The sequence below is a fragment of the Colletotrichum spaethianum genome, assembly GCF_022836535.1.
Source record: "Colletotrichum spaethianum MAFF 239500 DNA, contig26, whole genome shotgun sequence".
Lineage (NCBI taxonomy): Eukaryota > Fungi > Ascomycota > Sordariomycetes > Glomerellales > Glomerellaceae > Colletotrichum > Colletotrichum spaethianum.
This window is the reverse complement of record NW_026054796.1, coordinates 413,274-430,351: the sequence shown is the minus strand read 5'-3', so window position 1 is coordinate 430,351 and position 17,078 is coordinate 413,274. Positions and strand designations below refer to the sequence as shown.

At 58.3% G+C, this 17,078-nt stretch overlaps 5 protein-coding genes across 5 annotated transcripts; 2 read left to right on the top strand and 3 right to left on the bottom strand.

Annotated features, from left to right (window-relative positions):
* Window positions 1-2,847: 2,847 nt before the first annotated feature.
* ColSpa_09080 (uncharacterized protein) lies at window positions 2,848-3,882 on the top strand (the record flags this gene model as incomplete). The annotated part of the gene is made up of 1 exon (XM_049275292.1): window positions 2,848-3,882. The coding sequence occupies one exon, from the start codon at window positions 2,848-2,850 to the stop codon at window positions 3,880-3,882; it is 1,035 nt and encodes a 344-aa protein (XP_049131249.1).
* Window positions 3,883-4,882: 1,000 nt separating this feature from the next.
* On the bottom strand, window positions 4,883-7,125 carry ColSpa_09079 (uncharacterized protein; the record flags this gene model as incomplete). The annotated part of the gene is made up of 2 exons (XM_049275291.1): window positions 4,883-6,784; window positions 6,841-7,125. 2 exons carry the CDS (start codon window positions 7,123-7,125, stop codon window positions 4,883-4,885), a joined length of 2,187 nt encoding a protein of 728 aa, XP_049131248.1.
* A 1,803-nt stretch (window positions 7,126-8,928) lies between these two features.
* ColSpa_09078 (phosphatidylserine decarboxylase proenzyme 1, mitochondrial) lies at window positions 8,929-10,523 on the top strand (the record flags this gene model as incomplete). The annotated part of the gene is made up of 2 exons (XM_049275290.1): window positions 8,929-9,371; window positions 9,434-10,523. 2 exons carry the CDS (start codon window positions 8,929-8,931, stop codon window positions 10,521-10,523), a joined length of 1,533 nt encoding a protein of 510 aa, XP_049131247.1.
* Window positions 10,524-10,992: 469 nt separating this feature from the next.
* On the bottom strand, window positions 10,993-11,607 carry ColSpa_09077 (putative nucleolar complex protein 14; the record flags this gene model as incomplete). The annotated part of the gene is made up of 1 exon (XM_049275289.1): window positions 10,993-11,607. The coding sequence occupies one exon, from the start codon at window positions 11,605-11,607 to the stop codon at window positions 10,993-10,995; it is 615 nt and encodes a 204-aa protein (XP_049131246.1).
* A 3,413-nt stretch (window positions 11,608-15,020) lies between these two features.
* Window positions 15,021-16,873, bottom strand: ColSpa_09076 (putative FAD-dependent monooxygenase; the record flags this gene model as incomplete). The annotated part of the gene is made up of 2 exons (XM_049275288.1): window positions 15,021-15,920; window positions 15,986-16,873. The coding sequence occupies 2 exons, from the start codon at window positions 16,871-16,873 to the stop codon at window positions 15,021-15,023; spliced, it is 1,788 nt and encodes a 595-aa protein (XP_049131245.1).
* Between the last annotated feature and the right edge of the window lie 205 nt (window positions 16,874-17,078).

Below are 17,078 nucleotides of genomic sequence, written 5' to 3'. Positions count from 1 at the left end.
AAGGAGGGAGAGGGAGGAAAAAGGACGCCGAGAGAAAGTCGTCGTCGACGGCGTTGTCGTCAGGTTCCTGGATCTGCATCTGCGTCTGCTTCTGGCGGAGGTCACTTGCAACTTTGGAACTGGCACTGCCCAGGACTACATAGGTAATGAGAGGAGGAGGAGGAGAAAAAGAAGGTGTACGGGCGCGGGCACGGCATCCAAGGCAAGGATACTTCGTGTACCGCATGTACTTGGGGGTCAGGGGTCCCGATACATACGTCCTGGCCGGGTCCTGTTAGAGCCTCTGACCGTTTTCGGTGCCGCATCCTAACGGGTGGCGGGGGATGCTGCGTACTGCGGAGTCGCCGCGCCCAGTCCCTGCTGGCCCTTCTGCCCAGTTCCAGGCGCAGATGACGCTGACTGACGGGTCTTCCAAGCTCCAGCCGGCCACTTCGCATGCCAGTCCTCCTGGGTTACCAGTCGAGTGCTGGTCACTCGTTCCCTCACTCATCCATCTTTGCGCGGTACCTGAGAACCCCGTGAGCCCACCCGCAAACCATAATGTACCTGCGCCGCATAGAGTGGGTTGTCCAACAACTCATCCGCGCAACACACACTGACTGGACTGGCCCAGATTCGATGCACAATGGAGTCCCAGGTGGAGGACCTCTGAGGGGACACCCGCACCACGCCGAGGGGCCCGATGAAGCTGCAGCAAGTCGACCGCCGGATGCACTGGAACCACCGGAGAGAGGCGGAGACTGGACGAAGACCGGGCGGGAAGAGCAGAGTCTTTCTTTCTTGTCTCTCCCACTCCCTCTCTCTCGCTTGCGCTTGACACCTCTCGCATCGTGCGGAGCGACTGTGCAGCGTCGGCCAACCAGCACAGGTCTTCTCTGTTGTGGTGTTGATGACTTTCTTTTTCTCAGCTTTCGCGTGCACCAGAAGCTCATCCCTCGGACACCAACGCCTCAGGGTGCAAGGAAACCGTAGATAACACATCGACCGACTATCGACCTTGTCCCGGGTTCTTCAGCCACCCTCTGCCCGCCGGGTCCGTTGATCGAGTCCCTCGAAAGCCCCCCTTTTCCCCCCTTAGCCGTGCCAAAGCCATCATCCGTTAGCAGGCAACTCCCGAGATACAGACGGAGACACCTCACAACGAGGTCCCGCGGGAGCAACGATGGATGAGGCAAAGGGCACGCATGAACAACAACCGCCCGGACGGTTAAGCCCAAGCCATGCCGGGTCAAGGACACACCCCCACCAGCCGCCGAATACGTAGCCGGATCCAGCCAAGGAGGGCTCTGGAATGGCAGGGTGGCTGGCAAGCCTGGTGCAGCCCACTAGTTTCAATCGCATTGGGGTTTCATGCTCTGGGCCTATTCTTTGTCCAATGCCCCTCTCGGCGGCCGTGCTCAGCCGGAATCCCCTTGTTCTTCTTCGACTGTTCCATTGTGTCGTCTGCCGCGGCCAATAATGCCATTCTTTGTTTGCATCCGGAACGCTACAAGTCCAAAATATTGCTCAGGGGCACCTGTTCCATTGGCCGTCGCGGCCGTCGTCGATTAAGACAAACCCAGTCTCCTGTCACCCAGCAGCCAACGCTCAGGGTCCGACCCCTCCCCCTTTGAGAGGAACGTTTTATGCTACCGGTCATTGAGTCGACCGTTGCGATGCCTTCGTGTCGCCTTCAGGCGTCTTTTCATTCCTCACGACGCCCGAAAGCGTTACCCACGCACCCATTGACCAAGCTCCAATCCCTCCTCCGTGTTTCCAGAGCCCATCGTCAAAGTGCTGCATTCCAGCCCTTCCCCCGTGTCCGTGTTCAAGTCCGAGAGGGCCCGTTCCTCCATCGTAGCTAGAAGAAAAAGAGAAAAAGAAGGCTGCGAACGGCCCGACCGACGGCAGAGGTCCGTCAGTGCTGGCGGTCGAATCCATCGACTACGGACGCTGTCAAAGTGTCAACCCGTCGACGGCGTCCGACGCCTTGCCGCCTTGCCGCCCTGCCGCACAGTCGCTAATCGGAGAGCGAGGCGGTGGGCGGTGGGCGGTGGGCGCCCATCTGCGATGCAACTCAGCACGTCAACTGGTCCCCGCCTGTAGGGCCGGCGCGCCCCTGCCTGCTCCACCTTGCTCCGATGCGGGAGATCGGCCGGACGCAGGGCTGCTCCACTTCGGGAGCCGGATGTTCCGTCCAGGCCTGCTCAGAAGTCGACGTTGCGTGTGAATGAGTTTGGACCACGATCAATATGCTACTTTGTTCGGACGTACGATTCACCCTTGCGCATCGTGTCCAAAATAGTACCCAAACAGCTGCCATTCATCTGCCTCTGTGGTTCTCATTGGAGTCTCGCCGTCCACCGGCAGCGAAACTTGCCCGGCCGCCGTGTTTGCTTCCCTGCTCTGAATCACTTGTGATGGAAACCCAAACATGCTTCTACTCATGGCGCAGCGTCACCAATGCCTCAGCGTCCCGGCGCGGAAACCAACTCACAGCGTCAAGCAAGTCATTACAATCATCGAACAAATCACATAGGTGCCTGGGCATGCGCTTAAAGAGTAGGAAGAACGACCCTCGAAATGAGGACCAGAGTTGGTTCCAACCCATGATGATACACCGTCCTTCTGTCCTATCTCCGCAACACATTCACCACCACGACTCCAGCTCCTCGTCCGTCGACAAAACCTTACCTGGATTCGCCAAACCCATCTCCGATGCCCTCTTGTGGGATCTAATACGACACCATCTCTTCCAGAATTTCCAACCCAGAAATATTCCATGAACAGCACCCACCCCCGGGAATACTCACTACCAGTCTCCTTATAACTCCAAGACATACCTGACATCTCTGAGAGATGATCGCGATGGCCTCTCCCAACGTCGTTGCCCTTTACGCTGGGTCGAAAATACACCCTCTGAAGGAAAAGCGGAGTACCTGCCGTCACTTCAAGGAGGGAAAATGTGTCTTCTGGCAGACCCCAGACATGTGCAACTTCCCTCATCGTCCCCGGCATGCACCGCGCCCCCCACTGCCCGTGGAGACCTCTAATCTGGCTCAGCCCGTGGATGGCACGCCTCCCCTGCATTCCCTTAAGCCCCTCGGCCCACAGCTCGCAACCTACCTCGTAGCTCACACACTCGCACAGGTGCCAGCCATCAGCCCAAACTCGGATGACGGTCGACATGCTTGGTACGGAGACGAACCTCAGTACTTGAGTTATCACTTGAACAATACGGCCCCTAACGGACAGGTCAATTTCCAGCCCTGCCATCGTCTGGTGCCGTCGCCGCCGGGTTTCCCGTTTGCGGAACCTCGCCCGGTTCGTGTCGAGTACTATCCAGGGCATGGGATTTACTACCACAGCCCTCCAGTTCCCTCTCAAGGCGGCGTACCTTACAGCTACACCCTGTACACCCCACCAGACTCTGTACCCGACTCGCCCACCGGGCTTTCCCCCTCGACTTGCTTCCCGCCTCTCTCAAGCGACGGATACAGTGCCGCGCCTTTCGCAGAGTGGGAAGAGGGTCCTCTCGTCGACCCAGAGAAGCTGAGGCGAGAGCGCAGCAAGATCTGCTGGTATGGCGAGGATTGCAAGAGGCCCAACTGTTACTACCGCCACGATGTCACGGAGGACGAGGCCGAGGACGAATTCTTAAATTCCGTTTTCACTGCCCGTTCGGTCCCCACTGATGTTTCTCCTAACGCTACGTCACAGAAGGACAAGGAGAAGAGTACCGCGGGACGGGCAGAGCGCTCTTCCGACTCAGAGTCCTCAACAAAGGACGGGGCTTCTAGGATGAAGCCCTCCGACAACCGGGGACGCAACGCCTTCACACGTGCTCCGCTTGTGGTGGACGGAACCAACTGTCGCCGTCGTGACGAGGACATCGCCGCCTAAATCGGTACTGTACGAGCGGAAAGGTATTATCAAGGTTACTTGTCGTGACGTTTGACAAGAGGCATAGAGAGGCATAGCGAGGCGGCGTTCTCTTGGCGCAGAAGCTCTAGGTATTGGGGCCCTTGAACCCCACGACTCCATTATGGCGATAAGGACTGCTTTATTCACCCTTGGTTCAGTATGCATTTATTACTTGCTTGTATGATATCGCTGGTAATTGCATGAATAGAACCCTTCAAAATCCATCTTGCCTGCCTAGCAACCTGCAATGCATGTTTTCACTTTGCCTTGTAGCCTGGCCACAGACCAACTACAGTGAAAAAGGATGGCGTTTTGAACGATGTGCATTTTCTCAATCCCTTTCCAAAAAGTGTGGTCCAGCGATTTCACCCCTTTTTGTCCCTGACAAAAATCATGACCGTGGCTTCACGGATACGGAAAGAGAGGAGTCAAAGGAAGACAGAGGCAGAGACGAGGGCTCTCTCCAAAAAAAAGGTTGTCTTACCTTTCGTCTTGCCTTTCGTCTTACCCAGTTTCTTGGTCTCCCGGACACCAGGCCCTCCGGTATTAGAGGCAAAAAAGAAGCAAAGAAAGAAAGAAACCCCCGAAAAGAGGCGGCTGCTTGTAGTTCGGGAGAATTGGCTGATTGTGTCGTGGAGGGCCCTTCACGACTGAGCATCACGATTCGTGATGGGTCAAAACCTGGGTGGCGGAATTGAGGGTAGGCGCACGATGATGTTGTGACGAGGTGATGGCGTATTGACTGTTTGCGAAGGAAAATCAATACATTCATTCACTGGTGACCTTCAGCAAGGCACAGAGAAAAGCATACACAAAAGGCTGGTGCTGAACTAAAAGCAAGAATGCATTGATGTTATGGTTCTGATCCCAACGCTCTACACCCGACTCCATGCGCAAAGGGACGTCCTCGGAGCGTCCACTGGGTAATCTGTATTGTACAACGATCCTTGCCACATTCCATCCCGGATCCCATGCCTCACTACGCCAATAGGGGCTGCTGTTCCTCTGCTTGTCGCTGGTCCCCTCCATGAGTCTCTCTATGAGCCTCGATTGCGTTCTCGGGTTCGTTACGTCCTACGTCCTCATTCGTCTCGTCATTGTTTTGGGGTTCAGTGTTCTCAGTGTTTGCTGTGGCCTCTGCGGCAGCCGCGGTAGCAGCCTCCGCCTCCTCCCGTCTCTGACGCTCCGCGCGTGCCTCCGCCTCGAGGTGGGCGATGTGGCGTTCGGCAACGCCTGGAGCGATACTAGCAAGGAAAAGGAGTCCAGCTCTCTCGAGCCGGCGCACCTGATCCATCAGCCAGTTCGCGTTGTCGTGTCTTCGCTGAGCCACCAGTCTGGCGGCAGCGCGCGTCGGATCCGGTTGGCCGTTGGGTCCAACCACCGGTTGGCCGTCTCGGGGACGGACAGGTTCATTGCCGTTGTTCGGCGCAGCAAGGGGGATCAGGTTCTCCATATGACGTCTGACCGGGCCCACGGCCTGGTCGAAGTAGTTGTTGAGCAGACCTGTGTTCAGGACGAAGATGCTAACGGCAATGGCTACCACAGTGAACCATCTCGACCAGCTGGCGTTGGGCGAAGTGAACCACCACACGAACAGAGCAAGCCTGACGACAAGCCAGAAGTGCGGCCACACTTGCGCAATCAACGGGGCGATGCCTGGGTTGTTGGGATGGGCAGGCACAGCGGCCACTGGCGGTTGTCCTTGTGGCTGAAGCAATGGCTGCGCTTCCGGCTGCGGCTGCACCTGACCTTGAGGCTCGGCGGGCTGGGCCAGCTGCTGCTCCTCTTGGTGGGCTGGCGGCGTCATGAAAGCTGACGGCCAGGCCATGTGCTGAGGACGAGCTCTCATTCTAGCTAGAGCCGATGCCGTCTGGTGAAGAGCTGAAGTGGTGTGCAACGGCATCCTAGCAGAAGGGGTGTAGTAAGAGTCCGTGGCGTTGTTGATCAGGATGGCCCGAGGGCCCTGAGGCGAGGATAGGATGTACACCTCCGGACCAGACTGTGCTTGTCGCTGAGCATTTGCAGAGTGCCCGCTGCCACCACTGACCGAGCGCGCGGTTGGATCAGGCGTGGGTCTTCTGCTGCTGGCTCGAGAGCCGGGTGTCGGGTAGTAAGGGGTCGTGACGCCCACGGAGGAGCCGCCGTTTGCAAGGGAGGTGCTTGAGGCACTCCTCTGCATGGCATTCGTCATGGCAAGAGTTGCTTGGTTGGTATCAGCTGCTCGGAGGATGTTCTGGACATCAGCAGTCGACAGGGCCGTCGTGGTGCTCTGGCCGCCGGGTTGGTGGACGTTCAGTGATCCGCCAAGGAAGGTTTCGTTGACCGTCACACGGTACGGCTGGCCGTTTGGCATGAGGCCCTCCCTTACGTACATCTGCCCGTCTAGGTTGCTGAGCGGGCTGGCCCGTCCACGCGTGGGCTCAACAGGGTTAGGAGCCGCGGCGGGTGCGTCGCCGGCACCATGCATGCCCATCGAGGCTCTCATGGCCTGGTTTTGGTTGATTTGCTGGTTGGCCATGGCCCTATTCATTGCCTCGCGTTGCAGCCCATTCATCCACGCCGCCATGCTCTGGTGCTGTTGCGCCTGCATCTGCTGGAGCTGCTGCGGCGTCAGGTTGGCGGGTATCTGGGACGGCGTCACGAAGGGGAGGGGGTTGTTCGCTGCGGGATGCAATGGGGTTCGTCTCGTGAAGGCTGCCGCTGTAGGCTGGCTGCCATGGTGATGCGTGTGATGAGGCTGGCCAAATGCATGGTGGAAATGGGCGTTTGGCGGTGCCGGGCTCGTGCCTCTAGCGGCTGCCGGTGTCGGGGTCGTGGAGCGCTGGGGCTCGGCAACGTCTCGAAGCACGAGATGAATCGTCTGCTGGTCGGTGGTGCGAATCTATATCCAAGTCAGTCAGCAACATGAAGCATCATTAACGGAGGAGCGAGACGCACGACTTCTTCGCCGATAACGCTCAGGAGGGTCTCTCCATCCGGCTGCAAGACCCGTCCGCGGTAGATCAGCCGCTGCTGAGAATCGGTCGGTTTCAAAGGTAACGCTTGACGTATTTTTTCCTTGAGCTGCTTGACCGTGGTCGTGGCGGCGAGGCCGGGAAACACCAAGGGCCGGTTGGAGTTCGCTGCAGTCGATGGCGACAGCACCTGCAGGTTTACGGACAGGTGGTCAGAAGCAGCCTCTGGCGCGGGGTGCGCGGTCGAAGACGAGCCTTCAGAGGCCATGGTGAGGCCTATCGGTCATACCACGCGAAGCGCAGCGCGGCAGCTTCGTCGGAGAGTTCGCGAGAGGCGGACGTTCGTTGTTGCGCAGGGACACGATGCTCATGTCACCGTGTCGTTCGTAGACGTGGAAATTTAGGACATGTGTTGCTCTCGGACTGCAGTCTGTAGCTCAGGTACGAGACCCGCTGGCCTCACTAAAAACGGGGGTACGTAACCTGTACCTGGGGAACCGGAAGGCCCGATCCATGCACACCGTCCCAATTGGGCGGGATCTGACAGGTCGATTATGTAAGCTCGGTGACGCGATGCATCGAAATCTCCCGTCCTCTAAATGTTCACCGGGGTTAAGTACATTGTGTAGGATCAACATGGCTTCTGTTGTTTTTTCTAGGCTAGGTAGATATAGAGGCAAAATCTAAACATACAAGTCTCTCCTTTGTCCCACCAGATTTCTAGGCATCTTCCCTGTTTTTGGCGAGTCTTCTTTTAGTATTCCGTGAGTGCAAGAACTCCACTGCAGTGCTTTACACGCTCCACGAACTCTTCCCCGTAATGACATCGCTCTGTCACAGCCATCTCGTAAATTCTCATAACAAGTCTAACCTGTGCTGTTAATTCCGGTAGTATAGCCAGACTGTTTCTCACTTCGTCCTGCCAAATATTCCAGTAACTCCCGCATTGTTGTTCGAAGTCGGCTATTGCAGGTGTGAGAGGAGGAAAGGGAGCGGCTGCCGTGTCCTCAAACTAATCGAAAGTTGGTAGACAGCGAGACCTAGACTCACGTTGACATTGTAATTACAGTAAAATCATATGATTGCCTGGGGTTTCGCGGGCGTCTTGTCGAGAATCTTAATGACCGCGTTGTCTTTGGCAGGTCCTATTAGTGCCATAAGGTGTGGTTTTGCCAAGTTCTTTTCTGAGCTGTAAACCATAGGCGCGAGTTCTTTTCCTTTTCTGCTTCTTTCGCGCTGAACAGGCGAGGAGACTGTAGGTGGGAGCACTTGTCGCGATGACAATTGCGAACGCTGTATTCCAACTTGGAATTATGTGCGAGAAGGGAACATTGCCGAGCCGTTCGGCTGTTAAGCAAAAGATGGTCTTAGCGACGCTCGCTGTAGCCATCTTGAAGGTGGTGTTCTTGGTTAAACATGTGTAGCAGGTTCGTTCGAAAGCTGGAAGACGAGTCTGCCGAACATGAGACGACAGGGTTCGATCGACACATGCGGAATCCGAGTTATTGGCTAGAGACCCCAGCGATGGGAGATTTGTAGAGGCCATCTCAATAGCCAGGCCTAAAGAGTCGTCATTCGAGTCAGCAAATATACCAACTTTTGAGGATACAGCAGCTGTGTTTCCAAAAGCTGCACCACCATTTTTCATGGCTGATTTTGTTTTACGCAGACTTTGACAGCCCTTACGACCATGCAGACAAGGAACTGCTTGCAGCCTTCTCGGGTTTGATATTTTATCTGATAAAGTTCTCCATTGGGCAGTGACGTTTTCTTTTTCAACCCTCAAGAGCCATGAAGGGGTATAATACACATCCAGCTCTATAGAATGATATGCATCTCCCGACCGGGTGAGTGGTGTTCCCAGACGAAACAACGTTAGCTATCCGCCCAAAACAGACTAGCGCCCACATGGTTTGTGCTGCGTCATGCCACAGCTGTCGCCGACCTGCAAGATCTTATCGCAAGACGGCTGCTCCTCCAGACTGTCATCGCCTGGCCATTGCCCCCCGCAAACCCAGCAAAGCTCGAGGCCCCCCGAATCCTGCGCGTCGACTGAGGTCCCTCAAACATCATGGCCACGCTGTACGCTCGCCAGAGCCAGCTACGGGCCACCAAGTTCTTCTCCATCCAAGGTCCCTACGCCTCGACCCGATTCTTCTCCCAGCAGCAGCAGCGCCCGCGATTCTCATCCCGCCTGCGCCACGCCCTCAAGAACTCCAAGGTCCAATGGTACCAGATCCCCGTCGGAGTCGGCATCGGCTTCCTGGGCTTGGTCCAGTTCTACAAGGTCTCATCGCGCGAGCGCGAGAAGCAGGAGAGGGGCGAGGTTCAGGATGGCGCGCCACCCAAGAAGCGCGCAAAGATCAGGCCTGATGGACCCTGGCAGGTCCAGGTCATGTCAACGCTCCCCCTGAAGGCCATCTCGAGACTCTGGGGTCGGTTCAACGAGCTGACCATTCCATACTACCTGCGTGTTCCCGGATTCAAGCTGTACTCATGGATTTTCGGCGTCAAGTAGGTTATGCTGCGGTTCGCAGCACAACGGCACACGCACACACATGCTAACACCGCGACAGCTTGTCCGAAGTCGCCGAGCCCGACCTGCACACGTACCCGAACCTCGCCTCCTTCTTCTACCGTGAACTCAAGCCCGGCGTTCGACCTCTCGACCCGAACTCCAACGCCTTGCTCTCTCCGTCCGACGGCCGGGTGCTGCAGTACGGCCAGATCGAGGGCGGAGACATCGAGCAGGTCAAGGGCATGACATACAGCATCGACGCCCTCCTGGGCAAGAACACTCCCGCACCCAGCGTCGCAAGCGGCTGGTCCACGCCACAAGAAGCCGAGGCGGAGAAGGCGAACAAGGTCTCCCCGAGCGAGGACCTTGTCAAGACGGACGAGGAGTTCGCCCGCGTCAATGGCATTTCCTACACGGTCCCTAGCCTTCTGTCGGGCGCAGCCATGTCCCAGCGGAGAGGGTCTCTCAAGGACGAGGCCGGCGAGCACCCTTCGGCCTCTGCCGTCTCCGAGGTCCGCGCCGACCTCGCCCTTGGTGAGAAGCCCTGGTACGACCTCATCTCGCCCGACAACAAGACCTCTCTCTACTACGCCGTCATCTACCTCGCACCCGGAGACTACCACCGCTTCCACTCACCCGCAAACTGGGTCGTCGAGCGCCGCCGCCACTTCGCCGGCGAGCTCTTCAGCGTCTCTCCTTACCTCCAGCGCACTCTGCCCGGCCTCTTCACGCTCAACGAGCGTGTTGTCCTGCTCGGCCGATGGCGCTACGGATTCTTCAGCTACGTCCCGGTTGGCGCCACCAACGTCGGTTCCATCAAGATCAACTTCGATCGCGAGCTGCGCACCAACAGCCTGACCACCGACACGGCGGCTGACCGCGCCGCCGACGAGGCCGCGAGCCGCGGCGAGCCGTACATGGGCTTCGCGGAGGCCACCTATGCTTCCGCCAGCCCCGTGCTCGGCGGCCACGCTCTACGGAGAGGTGAGGAGATGGGCGGTTTCCAGCTCGGCAGCACGATCGTGCTGGTCTTTGAGGCCCCAACCGGGGGCAAGACGCCCGAGGACAAGACTGGGTGGAGATGGGCCGTCGAGAAGGGCCAAACGGTCAAGATGGGTCAGGCGTTGGGCTATGTCGAAGAGGAGTGAGAAGCTCTCTTGTCTCAGTAGGGCCATAAAATCCATGTACATATATAATCGGCCAAAAGCGTCGCGCAAAGCATTTACCAAAATACAAGACCATTCTATTCCAATCGGGCGCCGTGCAGCAGCGTCAGCGGAGCCCTCACCAGGAGTCATGTGGCGCATCAAGTCCAGCGGCTCGGCGTCAGATGCTTAATTTTCAAGCCACCCGGTTCAACGAGCCGCTCCCACCCGACTGGCCGATGGCTCCCACACACATGCAATGCACCTCGAGATCTGCGACGATGGGACGACGACGTATAATCATTCCAGACGTTAAAATTCATCAAGTCGACCGCTAAAAAGTACTGTCTATACTACCAAAATGGGACTGCCGCTCTTTGAAAAAACTCCATCAGATGCAGCTTTACATTGTATTTTCCTCCACTGACACCCCCCCTTTGTAAACCTCGCGTCTTTAAAATAAAAAAACGTTCTAAGAGCTGAAGGTCTTGAAGATGTCCTCAATGGGCTTGAACTCCTTGGGGCCGGCCTCGCCGGTCTTGCCGCCAAAGACGAGCTGGGCGTTGAGCTTCCAGCTGGCGGGGAGCTTCCACTCGGCGGCGACCTGCTGGTCGACGAGGGGGTTGTAGTGCTGGAGGTTGGCGCCGAGGCCCTCGGCCTCGAGGGCGGTCCAGAGGGTGAACTGGAGCATGGCGTCGGACTGGTTGGCCCAGACGGGGAAGCGGTCGGCGAAGATGGCGAACTTCTCCTGGAAGGAGTTGACGACGTCCTGGTCCTCGAAGAAGAGGACGGAGCCGGCGGCGCCACGGAACATCTGGATCTTGCCGCTGGTGCTCTCCCACTGCTCGGGGGTGACGATGGCCTTGAGGACGTTGGCGGTGATGTCCCAGAACTTCTCGTGCTCGGCGCCGTGCAGGACGACGACGCGGTTGGACTGGGAGTTGAAGGACGAGGGGACGTGGCGGAGGGCCTCCTTGACGATCTCGTCGACGCGCTCGCTGGAGAGGGGGATCTCCTTGGTCAGGGGGTAGTAGGAGCGGCGGTTCTTGACGGCCTCGAGGACGGCGTTGGCGCTGAGGGCAGACATTTTGGAGTTTGTGGTGGTCAAGGTTCGGGGGAAAGCTTGTCTGGTAGGGATGGTAACGATGGGGCGGAGTTGGGAGAGTCTGCGGGTTGCTTGGATGGCTGTTCGAGTGATGGATATCATGCTGGCTGCGGCTTCTTAGTCGGCAGGGCGCGTCGACGGGTTATATACTACGAGGTGCAAAAGGGCCACGACAGCTACACACGGAGTTGCGTCCATCCCACCTTGTTCCCCCTCCTCCTCAAGGTACGTCTCAGAACCCATTGGAACTCCCCACATCGACAGCACAGCAACAGCAGCTCCCCGCTCCAGAGGGTGTCGAGTGTGCCCCTCCATCCGTGACCCGGCCCCCCAATCATCAGACAAGTGGCCTCGTTGGTGCGGGTTTGCAAAACTCCGGCTCCCGCCCCCTTGCTGCTGCCAGTGCCATGGGCAGAAAAAACAACAAAAAAGAGAGTGCTCGGGCTCGGCCGCTGAGCAATTGGTGTGGTAATCAGAGATCAGATTACCAATGACACATGCCGGGTCTCTGATGGCGGGATGGGCGCCTACAGTCCAAAGAGATCTGCTGGCGGGGTTCAGTGAAAGGAGCGTTCCCCGACAGCAAAACGCTGCAGAATCCCACCCGCCACCTCCTCCAGTCCCTACCATCTGTCCCAAACAGGAAAGGCGGGATGATGAAGCGGGCGGTTCACGGTTGGCATCACCCCTCTGGCGGGGTCCCTTTTCTGTCTGTGTTCCCGCTCGCTGCTCCGCTCGCTGCTCAAACTCGCCCGGAGGTTTGCGGCCCAGGTACTCCCCGACTGCTTCTGGCGCCTTACTCGCCAGTCTCGCATTTGGGACCTGGAAGGAATTCAATTCCGCGCGGGTCGCCGACCTGGGCTTGCAGACGACTTTTCCCCGTGCCAGGGCAGCTCTCCCCTCCAGAACGACGTGATGGCGTTGACAACTCGGGGAATGACCGCGCCCGTCGACACAACCGCGCGGGATTGCACAAGAACCACAGACGCTCACGAAAATTCTAGAATGCCCCCCCCCCCTCCCCTCCCACCTCGCATGCCCACCTCGTGGGCGGTGAGAGGTAAAAGCACTTCTGCCTGCTTGCCTGCTGGAGATGGCAGAGCCCTGATGGCACGAAGAGGTCGTTTCCCCCGGGCCACTGTTCTGCATGGTCTGCCCACTCGGAAGAGTAAGCGCCCTGAATCCTTCCGTGCAGAGCCTCTGATCGTCTGAGCTTGCTCTGGGCTGCGGACGTTGCTTGGGGGACGCATCTCAACTCTCCCCGCTGCGCTCCTGCTCACATGTTCTGGATGCTGGCGGTTTGCTCCTGCATAACGCCTAAACCCAGCTCCTCGGGGAACCCAAGTGGCATGTGTCTGCTATTCTCCCAACAGGCTCCCGCGCGCGGCTCGGGAACTGAACGCTGAGGACACACCGTATCGAGCAAAGATCATGTCGCCTGGATGACATCCGTGCCTCGACCTTACGGTGCCTGCTTACATATGAATGATTGTGTCAGCTTCTCATCACCTCTGCCCTGTCACGTCGGCGCGAGGTCTGTCCCTTGAATCGCTAATAGCCTCGCACGATCAATCTCGCGGCCAGCCCAAGACACAACTAGTGCGTTCGTATGGTGGCTTCCCGCGCGCGCGCGAGAGCAGTCTTCTCTCTCTGTGTGGCGACAGGCCGATGACCAGCCGCTGATTAAGCCCACCAGTCCATAACCGCGCGGGAGGATCCACCTCACTAACAGGCCTCACCCCCCGCCGGCGAGTCGCTGCCGGCCCCGCTAGCCATTGCGATGGCGCAATGGTACCGTTGCTACATGGCCCAAGGTTGAAGAATGCCCACTGCTAGGTATGGCCCGAGATGCTCGAATTGTCACCGGCGCGTAGGGCAGTTCCGGCCTCAAATTGCTCCTCGCCCGGAGAAAGTTACACCCGGGCAAGGGCTCCAACTTGACGCCCTTTTCACGGCACAGGCTGCTCCAACCCGCTCCGACAGGCTTCCGCCAGAACACCCGGTTCGGACCCGGCACGGCCAGCTGCCCCGATGTACATGTCTAATAGAGGGGTCCCAATGGTGTGCTGACCGACCCCGGAAATACGGATAAACATGCTTCGGGGCCACGGACTTAGACGCCGGTCCTCACTCCAACGCGCGCACATGGCATGATCGCAGAGTTCTGGCCTTTGCATGCTGGAGACTTGAGGCCACCTTTAGTCGAAGTCCATTGCCACCGACTGCTCTGGGCGGAGACGCTCACCACCGATTTTGGCAAGACGGGGTGCGAGTGCCGTGCAGGCGTATGCTGTTTTGCGACGCCGTTGTGGACAGGGGACGGTGTCCGCTCTGCGGTTTCTTGATCGGCCCGGATTTCCCGACCACGCTGGCAAAGTCTCTCCGACGGGAAAGCCAGCTGGGCAAGGGCCGAGACCGCAAGAGCGTGAGCGTATGGTGGTTACGCGGGACGAGGCCGAGTCCATTTGGGACGGCAAGCAGCAATCGCACTTGAAAGTCCCGAGATACCAAAGACTGGCCGGCAACGCACTGCTCGGAGATTCGAGACGTGCCGTAAACCCCGCCGCCCAATGTGAGGTAACCCCCGAACGTGCTGATGGTGATGTCTCCCGTCACACAATACGGGAAGCGGCGGCCTGAGTCTTATATTCATATCCTGCTAGCCTAAGCCATGAGCAGCATGCGCCGGGTGGGGGGGAAACAAAGGGTTATTGTTTCTGATGCCCTTACTGTACTCGTCGTTCCTGTATAAAACGTGTAGGGTGTCGCTAACATGGTACTTTTCCAATACGTCCAACTCGACGCTGTTGTCACTCGGCCTCATCAGAGCAAACCATCTCAGACACTTCCCACACCGATCCCGGGGGACAGTAACCTCTTAAAGCTTTGACCTTAGTACTATAACAATGCTATCACTTATATTACACATGTGCAAGAGACGCTGCAATCTGCAAAAACGCCAGAAACAATCCAATGAATGCTTTCTTTGTTGGTGGCCATTGGCATGTCCGTGGATTGCCATCTCGAAATGCGGACCCGTTTGCCCGTTGAACCTCTTCCCATGTCGATGAAATTCCCTGTCTCGCAACAGTACATCAGAATCTTTGTTTTGATATAAAAAAATCACATAATCACTCCGAAACGCCGTCTAGGTGCCATTTTGTGAAGCGGTACGCCTTCGCCCATGCTCTTTTTTCTTGTTCGTTGTTTCCGGCCGCCGCTTAGGTCCGACGACCGAGGCCGCGCCGCATCGTAATCCCCGAGACTGTGGCACGGCACAGCCCCGATTGGTCACCCACGTCAGCAGCAAGCCCGTCATCATTAGAACCCCGAGGGACCCCTCCGGTGCATGGGGGCTCTCAGACGATTAGGTATTAAAGTGGTGGGTCTCCCGCCTACCACGTCTCGGCGATGTACTGGCCGGCCTCCTTCTTGAGGTCCCAGTACTTCTTGGCTTCCTCGCGCTCGAGGTTGCCCTTCTGCATGGCGACATCGACGAGGGCCTCCTCAACACCCTCGCCCATGCCCTTGGTGCTCCCGCACACAAAGACGCGACCATCGACAGCGTTGGCAATGTACCATACGAGGTCGGCTTGGTTGCGCACCTCCTCTTGGACGTAACGACTCTCGCCGCGACGGCTTTGCACGACGCGCTTGACCTCGTCCTCGTGTACGCCCCACTCGCCGCTGTAGATCTCGTCGACGAGCGAGTCGCGGATGCCTTGGAGAACCCAGACCTTGTTTGCGCAGTTGGCCGTCTTCAGGCGACGCTGGACAAAGCCTCTAAACGGGGCAATGCCGACACCAGCACCAATCAGCAGCATGGGACCGTCCGAGACGAACTGCTTGGCAAGAGGGTTGGCCATGAGGCCCTTGAACATGGGGATGTAGATCTCGGGGGTCTCTCCGCTGCGCTTGGCCTCGAGCCACTTCTGGGCCTGGCGTTCGAAGAAGCCGGACCCGATACCGGTGCGGAGACCACCACGCCAGTCAGCAGTCTCATGAACTGTGACGGCAATCTCGACCAACCGGTGCACCTTGCCGTCGCGGGTCTTGTAGGCGTCGTGGGGGTCGTTGGAGAGGGAGTAGAAACGCGGCATCAACGTCTGCAGAGCAGAAAGCAGCAGGTCCATGGGAGGGTGGGAGCTGGGGAATGCGTGCAACAGCTGAGATAAGGAGACGTGGGGTCCGGTGCGGAAGTCGCAGAAGACGCCCTGGCCCTCGGCGGAGCAGAGGAACGTCAAGAGCTTCTTCTCGTTGGGGTCCTCGGCGTACTCGGCGAGGATGCGCAGGAGCTGCTTGGTCGGGGGTAGGACTGGATGTCGGAGCACCAGGTAAGCAGGTCCCGGCGTGTAGTGACCAGCTCGCGGGCCTGGTCGTCGCCCCACACGGTCGGCCATCGGCCCTTGGTGGTCTTGAGGAGAACCGGCTTGTCCCGCAGGAACCGAGGCACCATGAGCGCGTCGAAAACGTCATCGACGCGGGCACTGTCATTGGGGGCCGTGACCCCAATGGCACCACCGACTCTGAAGTCCATGTCCTCCCCGCCCGGGTAGCTTGTGATGTCGAGGTCAAAGTGGTAAGTGCGCTTTTCGGCGCCGGGCTTCGTCAGCTCGCGAGCCGAGTCGATTCGGGCGGCGTAGACGTGGTACGGGGGGTGCGGCTGCACATATCGGGGGGGTTCCTTGGCGGTGTCGGTGTTGTCAAGGGTGAAGTCCTTGAGTCGGTCCTGGACGGTGGCGAGATCGGCGTCCTTGTTCTCGCGAGCGTCGGCGCCCAGCGATATGGCAGAGTCTGTGGGGGAGGAGGTGGCCGCGGCGGGCCGAGGCACTGGCTCGAAGAAGACGGTCTGCTCGGGCAAGTCGGCAATGTTGGTCAACTTTGTGGGGATGTCGCCAATCTTGAGAGCGAGTGACTTGTATGCGTCGTTGTCGGGCAAGGGGATGCTCTCGTACTCGAGGCCCTCCTTCTTGGCCCCCAGCTTCATGCAGCAGCCGCCACCGCAGCATCTCTGGATCAACTGGGCTGTTGATTCGCCAGTGATGCGTTGGATGTCGGCGGGGCTCTGTGCAATCAGCCGCGTCGAAGCGCGCCGTCTGCGCGGGGGCTCGGCTTGGGGCTCTTCGTCTTGGTCCTCTGACTCTTCCGAGTAGGTGAGAGAAGGGGCGACGGAAGAAACGCTGGGCTCCTCGGGAATGCAATCGCGAGTGGACCTAACCAGAGAGGACGCCATGGCAGTGGTCGCCATTGTGCTGTGCATCGCAATGTGGTCGCGTCTGTTGTCGACGAAGTTGCTTAGGTGGCGGCGGTAATGATGACCTATGCTACTTGGGTAGGTGACAGGGGATGTGTTGATTCCGGCGTGGAGGATGGCGCAAAGCAGTCGTGAGTGGGAGAGTCCGGGGGCGGAAAGTCAGTAGGTATATAGCATGCTGTCAAGGCAGGACAAATGG